The sequence below is a fragment of the Rhipicephalus sanguineus genome, chromosome 8 (genome assembly GCF_013339695.2).
Source record: "Rhipicephalus sanguineus isolate Rsan-2018 chromosome 8, BIME_Rsan_1.4, whole genome shotgun sequence".
Classification (NCBI taxonomy): domain Eukaryota; kingdom Metazoa; phylum Arthropoda; class Arachnida; order Ixodida; family Ixodidae; genus Rhipicephalus; species Rhipicephalus sanguineus.
The window spans coordinates 24,305,354-24,316,953 of record NC_051183.1 but is presented as its reverse complement, the minus strand read 5'-3'; the positions used below and the strand labels follow the sequence as shown (position 1 = coordinate 24,316,953).

Genomic DNA, 11,600 nt, shown 5'->3' with positions numbered 1-11,600 from the left:
TAGTTGAATTTCATCGGAAATCATCTTCATCACTTTGATCATCGAAGTAACATCACAGACCCTCTAACGAATTTGGGTGGAAGAGATCCAAGAGGACCGATGTCTTTTTAAAAAGCCCTATTGTCTCATCCCTCCACAAGTGAAGAGCTCAGGATCATAAGCCATTGAGTTGAAATCTACCCTGAGGTACGTGTTACGTGAAACAGCGTTACTTGTATTTCTTCCTTGCTTGACTTGCTTGCTTAGCTTGACTTGCTTGCTTGCTTGCTTACCTACTCGCTTACCAGTTATTTATTTATTTAGTTAGTTATTTATTTATTTGTTTATTTATTTAGCTTTTTTCTTTAGTGGTGTTGGCTCGTATCCACAATGGCGAGTCGTAATTGCTGTCGCCCTCACCATACGAGAGTCATGCCCACTCTGCGGCCTTCGCCAAAGCTTGGGTACGTTCTACTGATCTAGCACGCTTGTGAAGCAAGATGTCCGATGTGGAGGTTGAAGGGCAGTTTTTATCTTTGAGGAAAAACATTCTCGAAGCGTGGTTCGGGAAAATCGGCATGAATTTTTCTACTCCAGATATTCTACCTGAAGCTCTTTTCTAGGACACTACCAAAGGAATGTCAGCTCAGCCGTGGAGTAATTAAATTTCAGTTGTTTGAGGGCAAATTTCGTGATGCTCGTGATCATAATGACCCCTTTTTCGTGGCTGTAAGTTCTCTGCAGTACCATTGGAATCACTCCAATTCCCTGCAGTCGGTATGCGCATCAACAAGCGGAAAAAAGTCACAGTTTTGCCACAAGGACGATAGCAACAAAGTGGAATGTTATACGAACTAAGGCAAGCAGCTAACTCCTTTAGGATTCCACCTGGTGTAACTCTACAAACTGCTGGCGTAAGGAATATGGCCGCTCCAGCGAGCGAAACAGTTTATATGTTGTCTGTTGCTTTGATGTGAAATAAGTGGTGAGTGCACAGCACCTACAAAGGTATGACCCGTATAGTGGTTTCGGTCGAGATAGCGCGCTCGCCAGCAATCGCAACCACGCCCCTATGATCAAAGGTCGCATTTGCTGCCCGAGCGACGCAGCCCCCCGCCCCCCTTCCTCACACACGCGCCGACACCCCTTCATGCTGCTTCGCCAAATGGAGCCGACCGGCACGTTTCAACTCTGCTCGAGCCGTGCCCGTCTGCAGCCTTCGCAAGCTTTCACTCCCACATAGAACATACGACGTGCGGGACCATGTTCTCGATTTGGACTTCATTCGGAACATGACGCCAACGGCAAAACTGCGCCTCGAGTGTCCATATAATTGCTATCGCAATAAAACTAAACAAGGTGAAAGGAAGCTCACTAAAGATGTAGAGTTCTTGAGGTACTGCTCAAGTCTGTACTCGAGCGTGAAGTAACACTTGTTGCTGTACAGCCTAGATGATGTTGATGGTGCTCGAAACCATATTCGTTGCTGCTTTTCCCTCAACTTATGGCTCATGCCCACTGCGGGACAATCGGTCAAGGCAAGTTTAGGTTCCGCGATCCGACCGTCTTGTGCGAAAGAAGACGAAGACACCAAATGCGGTGGTGGGTGGGGGAGAGTTGTCCGCCTTAGAGCCACCCGTGGTGACTTTGTGGTGGACCACGCTAGAAAGCCATGGAGCATCCCGGCGGTGACCGAGACCGCCTGCTAGGCATGGTCGTGCTCTCCAGCCTCACATTCCTCGTACTCGCTGTCACGCCTCCGCTGCGCTTCCTCGTCAGCATCTTTTCGAACTTCATCTTCGCCGGCATCGTCGGCTTCCAGCTGGCCGAGCTCATGGACCGCAAGTACCGCAAAGAAGTCCGGCTCAAGCACCCCACCGTCTTCATCAGCGGTGAGATATCGAGGCCCCGAGTTCGCATCGCTGTTTCCCTGTCTCCCCCAACGTCCGTTTGTGCGTCGAATATAGTGTTAGTGGTGTGGCCGTTGTGCAAGTGAGCCCAGACAGATGTCAAGAAGAGGACTTAACCACGTGGGACGCGCATTTCAAGGAAACTACTTCTTGAACTAGTTGGTGCTGAGGGCTTGCGGCGCGGTTACATGTGGCAAAATGTTCCTATCGCTTTCGCTTGGGTTTGCCCTTTGTTGCCTCCTCTGCTTCTCGCACTTCAGCCTCCTGAAGCTTCAGGTACAGCTCACTGACACAATCTCATCTCATTGTTTGTTATGTAATCGTATTTTTCATAACGTGGAAAGGATTGTTCGACCGTTTATTGTAGAGGTACGTGTTCGCTCGCTTCTGTAACCGAAACCGCTTAGCGTAAATATGAAAAATACATCTTGACATGGAATCTTTGAGGTAGAGATAGCTTAGATAAACCAGTGAAGATGCAAGAGTGTTAGCTGTGGTATGGGATACTTTCAGGGAGTTTGCGCATCAGCTCGCCGTAAAGCCCCGAGTTTTAATTATGCCTTTTTCGGGCGCATGTTCAACGTGTATCAGCGAAGACAGGCAAACTGATACTCGAAAAGAGACGAGGACTGAACTCAATGAGTTTCACAACACTCGACGAGACCCTACAGAACGGAAACAAAATTTTCAAATCCGTGACGTAACTTACGCCCTTCTCCTTAATTTCCGAATGAGCTCATCACATCAAAATTAATAAAGATAGTCGGGAATGGACACTTCATCACTCAGCTAACTTAGCGTTCCTCTTTGTGTACCTTTGTTGCTAAAGCGGTATATCTTTGCCAGTACGTGATCGGCCTTGCATTTGCTAATATTTCACCCTTTAAAACCAGGCTGTGACAGCGGGTGGGGTTTGCACACTGCCCGCCGTCTCCATGAACACGGCTTCGAGGTTTACGCCGGCGTTATGGACCCCGGCTCGGATGGAGCCACCGTCCTCAAGGAGATGCGGGTCAACGTGGTGCCCCTGGACTACATGGAAGAGGACAGCATCGTGCAGGCTTACAAGACGGTGACCACGAAACTTGGTGACAAAGGTGCGTCCGCAGCATAACCAGAAAACCATTCGCACCCGCAAACAAAACATATCTAATTTCGGGAAGGGCTTTTCAAAGGTAGGCTTTCTTCCCAGACCATACAGTACTGCGGATTCAAATATCTGGCAGGTACCAAGTCACTGTTTCTGCAATACTTTTCTATTGGCTTAGATCTTTCTCCTTTAAAGCTTCATCCTTTAGAAAAGGTGTGTGTGCGCTGTCTCTTAGCTGTTCTACCAGAGGCATAGAAGACTGCTGCTTTATTTTTTTCCGGGCCAACACTGCAGCCGTACCTAGCCTAACCTGACCTAACCTGACCTAACCGAACATAACCTATTAACCTAACCGAACCTGCACTATGAACGAAAGTGGCATTCGCGGGAGTAAATGAGCAGTCGCTGGCAACATGGCGTCCCTCACTCTTCTTTTACGAACCCCGCTGTTGAGTGCACGCAGCCTTCGCGGCTTGGTCGATGAAGATGGCAGGCGCGTGTACGTCCGTTCCGCACGCTGTCTCAAATCCCCTGCCTACTCTTTCCGATAATTTTATTGTCCTACTCACTCCCTCGTTACATGTACGTAACGCTGACCGATGATTGCTTATAGGCTACTTTAACGGGCAGGTTTCGGTGCTGCATATTGGGCGACTAACCTTGCCGCTTTCTATCTTTAAGAATTAAACGAACAGTGCTACTTTAGGTCTCATGCGCATGAAAACGGTTGGTGGGTGTATTCGCCGTTTCCTTTCGATCACGAGGTACAAATTTTCGTACACGAGGTACAAAAATATTCCGTTAACAGCCCAAGGTGGTGGCGCCCATGTGTCTTACGTAAGATCGTCTATAAGATGGCTTGCACTGACGTCGCTGAAACCAGCCGTTTTGGAGCACCAGCACGGGGGGACGCGAAGTTCTTATGTCACAATAATGTTATCAAAACATCGCAAGCAGGTTATTTCGTTAATCACGTACAGATGCCGTTCCTGCCACGTCATTGTCACACTGAAGCAAGGTTAATCGCAACTTCTTTGTCACCAAAGCCGCCATCTTGGAATACCAGTACGTTCAGAAACTGAGTCCAGGGCTTCGCATGCAAGCTATCTATAGGCTTCGAAAATTTACAACCCTGTTCCTTTCCTAACAGAATAACACGCAGCCGCCCTCTCTAGGCATCATAGGTCGGCAACTCATTCGTGAGACGACTCAGACTCACTGAGACTCAGATCAGGCCGTGAGTCTGAGTGGGTCAGGGTGAGTGTAATATTTTGGTGAGTTCGAGTACGAGAGAGTCCGGTTGAGAAAAATTTTAGTGGGTCTGATTCCAAGTCAGTCCGGTTGAGGAAAATTTTGTTGAATCTGAGTCCGAGTGAGCCCTAAGCGCAAAATATATTTCTAGAGTGAGTCTGAGTGAGCTCACATTTTTTTGCTGACCTACGAGACAATGTCTACGGCAGTGTCACAAGATAAAGCACTTGCTCAAAACCCGCTTGTTGAAAGTTAGCGCTCGTATTGTGCTCTTCCTGTGTCCCTGTCCATCAAGCGCTTTAATGTTACTATGTCACACCAACAAGGCCGAACATCAGCATTAGGCAATTCGCATTGCCACAATATTGCACTATAGGCTGGCACCTTCGCACCCACCGACGCGCGTGTTGGACGTTTTGTCGCAGCGCGCGTAACAAAGGCGTCGCTTGGACCGCAGAGCTGTGGGGCATCGTGGCCAACGCGGGCGTGAACCAACTACGGCGAGCTCGAGTGGATGTCGTACGACGAACTGCGCTGGCTCGTCGCCGTCAACGTCACCGGCACCATGCGCTTCGTCAAGGAAGGCATCGCGCTGCTCAGGAAGAGCAAAGGCCGCATCGTCATCATGTCCAGCGTGCACGGTAGGGCGACAACACGGGCGCACCTAATCTATACGCAAAAGCTTGTACATGTATAACTTGCGCTTACGTCAATTAGATTACACTGCACCTTGCATTCTACCCCCCTCACACATTTCACTACGCACAAGCCATCCTCTAAATGTTGCTCGCCCCGATGCACGTACTGTCACCTTCTCGTCATCATTTTTTCATCGCACACGAAAGACTGGAATGGCCTGCCCCACCACATTGCACCTATCACCACCTCATCTACCCTCATGAGAAAAAACTAACAAGCTTCTTGTAAAATAACATCGTGGGCTACTCCTGTATTATTTTTAGATGCGAAGTATCTTATGGCGGAGTTCAATCCGGTGGTGGTGGTGGTGTGCGGCGTGACCACCCTTACTGCGCATGCGCATACCCGCTCCCCTCACCCTCTCCCCTGTCCCGCTCTCCCCTTTCCCTCTCCCCAGCTCCCCTTTCTCCCTCTCCACTTCCCCTCTCCCCTCCCCCTTTCCACTGTTCCTCTGAAACGCGGGCTAGACATGCCGAAATTCTCTCCTGCGCAACGCCGCGATGAGCACCAGCGAATGGGGCCGTCCCCTCCACCTCCTCTCCTCTCCTACGCTGCCCCCTCTTCGGCACGCCTTGCGTTCCCGCTCGCCCTGTGAGAAACTAACGCCAGGCTAAGGGGAAGACAAGACGTTCCACGACGCGAGGTCGGTAGCATGCCCAAAGAACGCCAACGGAACGCGATCGTGCAAGTGCTCCGCCTTCGCATCGCTTCATGGTCCCCTTTAGCGGGAAATGGTGTAATTTTTAGGGGCGTAGCTCCTCTTAGTCTAACCTTGTCACGTCTCCGTTGTCCGGCGTAAACGATCTCCCGTACAGTACGTGATATGTATCGCCCTCTCCTCTCTACGCTCCCCCCTCCTTTCTCCTCTCCTACGGTCCCCTCCCCCCCCATCTTGCCTCGCGGCGCAGCGGCGCCGACGCAGGCAGCGTCGCGGCAGCGTCTTGATTGAAAAAACCGACCGCTCGCGCTGCACAGCCGTTCACTGACCACCCCGTATATAGGCACTGGATTTTGACCTCCAAGGTAGTTGCGTGTGTTGCGATTTCTCCTGTGCGTGATTAAACAATGAAAAATTCACAGCGTACATGTAAAATTAAAGTGAGCTGCAAGTCGTCATAACTCTCATCGAACCTTTAGTATAAACGCGCCCGATTTCACGTAGGTGATGATGTACTGGGCAGAATTCACGGAAGATTCACGGTTTACCGATGAACCTCCGCAGCTTCGCCCACTCATCGTCATTCACTCCGTGGATATGCTGTGATTTTTTTTTTCATAACCACCCCTTATGTAACAACCGGTTAGGCTCCTTAAGCTAATAAAACAAAATGAAATGAAATGGCGATCGTATGGACACGCGAGACGCAATCACACGCCGTCGGCGTAGCCGTAGCCGTGCTGCCTCACTGACGGGGATTAGAGGACCATTACAACGTAAGGTGGACGTACCGTCAACGCTACACGTTAGATGTACGTATTTAGCATGGCCACTCGACTTGGTAGTGAAACAAGGGAAGATCTTTGCTCTTCGCCACTGGCATGGGAGTTGGTGCACGGAAGCAACAAGCCCACAAGCGTTCGTACAGAGCGGATACGTCGGTGCAGTCCAGGCCCGTATCCAGGAAGTTTTTTCGGGGGGGGGGGGGTGCCCACTTGCTGAAAGCCTTGACTATTGAGAAAAACGCATATTTTCATTATTTATTTTCGGTAAAAACACCATGTATCATAAAAATTTTTAGGCTGCGCTGAAACAGCGCAGAAACGGCCCGCAGAAAAAAAAAAACGGTCGGCAGAAGGCTATCGTCTTTCGACGACATTTGCAGCGAAGCACAAGTGTCGTCGTGCAGCGAAGCACAAATGTTGTGTCCTCCCTTCTCGTCCTTGTGTTATTTTGCGCTGCAAAATTTTTCCTAATGTCTTACCAACAAGGCCGAATTTCTCCCCTTACGCAGATACGTGACCAATTTTCTTGTGTGTGTGTGAAATGTTCCGTCCTGTTTACCGTACAATGCAGATCTATAGATCTATCTGGCTCTGACATTTCGTTGCTCATTTTGCGCGCTTTCCGGTGCAGGCCGCATGTCCATACCTGGATCTGTGGGGGCGTCGGCGGCGGCGGCGGCGCTCTGTTCACTCGCCGACGGCCTGCGGCGTGAGCTACACAAGTGGCAAGTGAACGTGTCCACGGTGGAGCCCATGCTGTATAAGTGAGATCCTTTCGTTTTCAGGAACTTTCCGGGAAATATTGTGGGAAAATTATTCTCAAACTGCAGTCAACAATAAAAGCAATGCAGTTTTGCTAAAAATTAGATATCTTCTTACGTCAGCGAAAATTCTTCAACACGGCCTCTTCGGAATTGGGTTGCGTGCGAGAGGTTGAGCCTGGGAAAGGAATGGGGCAAATTTTCATGTGTGGTAATGCCTGACACTGCTTTATTTGAACAACCAGTCTTACCGAAGCAATACTGTCATAAAGATTTTGATGGTAGTCGACCATGATATAGTAAGTCACGTTGTCTCTTACGTATTTGCCTTAAATACTGGAAGGCGAAAGCTATCTTCTTTTAAGGCGAAATCTTTAGATGCCTCATCAAACGAGAAAATTGACCGTTCGTGTCCCTCGTCGGTGACGGGAGGGATGCAAAAAATTATGTGGGGACGTCACCACATGGCGTCCTCATCACGTCATACATCGCCAAAATTTGCGACGTCCGATGAGATCGTCGCTTGGTGCAAAACCAGGTGATTTGCTGAAAGCTTGCCGTGTCTCCGATCCTGAAGGAGGAGGATCAATACATTGACAGGGAAGAAAATGATAAAAGATGGTGCTTTCGCCTTCGAGTCGTCTAAGGCGAATAAAAGGTACCCAGTGAGCTTTTTTTCTCAGTCGACAGTATTGGTCCCGTCCGAACACTTTCCACACCTAACGTGGTTTCGGACTGCCTCGGGGAGCGGAGGAATTGGAAGTTTTCTACACCTCCCGTGGTTTTCCAGTGCCTTTATCATTGGCCCACCTTTGACCAAGCGACGATGTCATGTGATGACGTCATGTGACGTCATGAAGATGTCACAAATTTTGGTGACCTGTGACGTCCTGATGACGTCAACACATGAAGATAGCGATTTTCTTTTTTTTCCCGCATCACTCGTGTAGGCGACGCCGACGGCCACTTTCCGCGTTTGATGAGGCATCGAAGGCTTTCGGTTTAGTAAGTTTTTCTGAACACAATACTATGGTTATTCATTAGGTGCCTATAGTAGAGTTAGCTGTATAGATTGGTGTCCTATAGCATAGTTAGCTAACTATACAAAAAAAACAGCCTATAGTATAAGCTCCCATAGTAGAGTGAACAGTGAGCTAAATCGCTCACTTCTTTCTCTAAACAAATACCCGTTTACTTCTTAAAAGCAGGAACTGCTGCATACAACTTTCATATAGTAGAATACAAAGTACTCTCAGTCGTTTCTCATTTTTCTAAAGACATGTTAGTGACAGCTGCAAACAGCTGTTCCATAGCACAGTACATCATTTTCCTCTTGTTCTAAACACAGGATCAGTTTTTAGAACTTGTGGGGTTGCTTATCGTCTACTCCAGAGAATGGGTGTAAGTGAAGGTACACTAAAACCATTTATTAGTACAAGCAAACTTCAAAGACGTCACAGCGAGAAGAGCAAAACACAAGAGGCAACTTCCACGAGCAAGTTCACCGCCGGTGCCGCTATCCCTGGCCCCGGCGGACCACACGCCGCGCACACAAGCACACCTCGCGAACGCTCGCCGACCACTCCCCCTGACAGCTCGCTCTGCTTGGTTATAAGGCCTTTGCGAATCCAGGGACATGCGCAGTGGCCCCCTTGCCGTTTGGTATCACCGCCGGTGTGGACGAGGACGGGAGTGATTATCAGCGTTCCCCGAAAACTGTAGAGACAGTTTACCGCTACCCCAAAGAAGAATACGTCTCACTCCTCAACTTCATTCATTTTGCTAAACACGTAGATCGATTACAGTTGTTCTAAACAACCTCCTGATACACACTTTCCAACGATTGTTTATTAGCCGCATGGCTTAGGGTTCTCTAGAGTACACAATACTCTACTATTCGTCCCACTATTCGTTAACCATTCCTTCTAAATACACCAACTTCTAATGGCCTCGTTTTTTCGTGTCTATTTACGGGCAGGCATTTGGGACATTCTATCACTCTCCCATAGCACAGCAGATATAGTGTTTTAAATCGTTTCACTTTATTTTCTAAACACATCAACCAACTTCTGTTTTTGTGGTGTTATTACCTTTTTAGTATTTTTCAGGGGCAGCATACTTCTCTCTCACATTACATACAGCACTTAGTGCTTTAAATTGTCCCCGTTATTTCATAAACACTTTTGGTAGTTTCATAGGGACAGCTGAATACACGTTCCCAATAGCTGAATCAAACAAAGTACTTTAAATCGCTTACCTTTCTTTCTAAACAAACATAGATGTGCAGCGACATGTTCAATTTGCACTCTATAGGCTTCAAGTACCAAGGCCTGATGCACAATGACTAACATAGAAGTTCAGGGGAACACGGAAGTTTGAAGCGATGAAAAATCCTTGGAACACCCCGTGTTCCAAGAATTTTCATCGCTTCTACGGCTAACAGTGGTGCACCAAATAAGATGTCAGACTGCAGGCAACGCTTCAACGAGGACTGTTGTCTCACATATTGAGACATACTCCGTTCGTCGAGTGCAGATCACATTATGTCTCTGCTAATCGGTTCTGCGGAATCCCGCAAGGTGGCAGAAGGGTTAACATGGCGAATTTGACAGCAACCCATTTGTAGCACGAAGACACAAGGAAATCCATACGGATTACTCATGAAGAGAGCTTCTAAGTTGACGGAAACTTCATCCTGTTCCGGGGGTTGAACCCGGGACCAACGTCTTTTCGTGGTGTTCGCTCTACCAAGTGAGTTAAGCAGGAAGCTAGCAATTGGCTGCGCGAGGGCGATTTAATCGACATCTGGAAGCACGTGGACACAGAATCCCTCAAGGTGTCGGAAGGCTTAATAAAGAAAAATTCACTTTATTTCTGAGAAATCCGCGTGGATTTCCTTGTGGCTTCGTGTTACAAAAGGGTCGTTGTTAATTTCCCCTTCGTAACATTAAGTCTCTGTATCACTACGCGTTCTTTCGCTCTTTAGGACTAGGATCACGGACCCCGAGAACGTGAGGATCGGCATCAACGAGGTCATCAACAGGATGAACCCCACCATGAGGGAAGAGTACGGCCAAGTCTACCTGGACGCCTTCAAGAACTTGATCCCCAAACGCATGCAGAAGTACATGCACGTCAACCTCAACGACGTGTCCAAGGCAGTTCACTGGTGAGAGACAGATGAAGTGTTGTTCTTGTTGTTAATGCTGCCGTTGTTGTTGTTTGTTGTTCTTGTTGTTCGTCACACACTAGGTATAAGTGGGACGCTACTTAGCGCAAAACGAATTCAACAACAACAAAAATCTGCTCATGGTCGTAAGCAGCTGTCGCATCGGTTCTTTATGATCACGTCACACAGTGGTAGAAAGTTAGGTGGGCTGATGAGATTTCAGAGGTGTGCGGGGATAACGTAGCCGCAGCAAACAGAGGACCTGGGCGATTGGCGAAGCATGAGAGAGACATTTGCCCTGCAGTGGGCGTATTCAGCCTGGTCATTGGCGGTGGTTGTGATTATGACGATATTGATGACACAGTCTACTCGAACTGCAGCTACCATCCCGTAGGATCGCTATCGTAACAGGTCATTGCCTTTGCTGCGACAAGAACGGCTCCATGTGGATTTCGCATGCTAGGACAAAACTGCAAGCAGAGTTCTTTAATCACACTAGTTAGAAGCTCAGTCCCGAAATCCCCGACATGCGCATAGAGAAATCTATGGAGGTTAGTGAACCGACGCGTCACCTTGGAAAGAGTGACACAGAACACGCCGCATCGCTGTTCTTGCTGCCACTGCGCGAGCTACGACGACAATTAGAAGCACTTTCAAGAAATGCCGAAGACGGGTCGAACTCACAAATCTTATTCTTCGTAAGTGCGTTTTCTCATTGGTCACCAGAATTGACACTGTAGCCTGACGTCACGCTTAGTGTCGATGTCAGTATGTGCGCCATGCGAAAATTAGCTTTCATATCAAAACAAAGTATCTTATCAGCATTAACAGTATGCGTTGCTGGGCTAGTTGGTTCATAATCTTCAAAATTGGCTAGCGCGAAATCGACAACGACTAAGAAAGGAACACTGATGCGCCTGTCCTGTACATCAGTGTCTTCTTAGTCCTTGTCGGTTTCGCGCTAGCCAGTTTTGAAGATTATCAGCATTACTGAGCTTCAAACCTGCTCAGAGCGGTCTCTGTATACCGGAGATTTGTTTGGTAGAGTGAACGTACCTTCGAAAATTGGTTTCAGCACCCCCTTAATGTGTCATCCTTCCAGTGCTTTGACAGATCCGGTCCCCAAGGCGCGGTACCGGTGCGGCAGCACGGACGTTGCCCTGTGCAGCCTCTTCGAGCTGCTGCCCATCGAGATGCTGGACAGCGTGCTCATTAACGTTTTCCAGCCGAAGAGCAAGTCACGCGGAAAGTTGTTCGCCAGCCCTGCTACGCCCATGGAGTTAACCAAGACGCACTGA

The 11,600-nt window shown here is 48.5% G+C and overlaps 2 protein-coding genes across 2 annotated transcripts; both read left to right on the top strand.

Annotated features, from left to right (window-relative positions):
- The first annotated feature begins 1,651 nt into the window (after positions 1-1,651).
- Positions 1,652-3,003, top strand: LOC119403081 (estradiol 17-beta-dehydrogenase 2). Its single transcript, XM_037670030.1, has 2 exons — positions 1,652-1,871; positions 2,783-3,003. The coding sequence occupies exons 1-2, from the start codon at positions 1,652-1,654 to the stop codon at positions 3,001-3,003; spliced, it is 441 nt and encodes a 146-aa protein (XP_037525958.1).
- On the top strand, positions 2,852-11,600 carry LOC119403080 (dehydrogenase/reductase SDR family member 9). Its single transcript, XM_037670029.2, has 5 exons — positions 2,852-2,986; positions 4,688-4,871; positions 7,004-7,136; positions 10,120-10,302; positions 11,405-11,600. Exons 2-5 carry the CDS (start codon positions 4,745-4,747, stop codon positions 11,598-11,600), a joined length of 639 nt encoding a protein of 212 aa, XP_037525957.1. The 5' UTR covers positions 2,852-2,986; positions 4,688-4,744.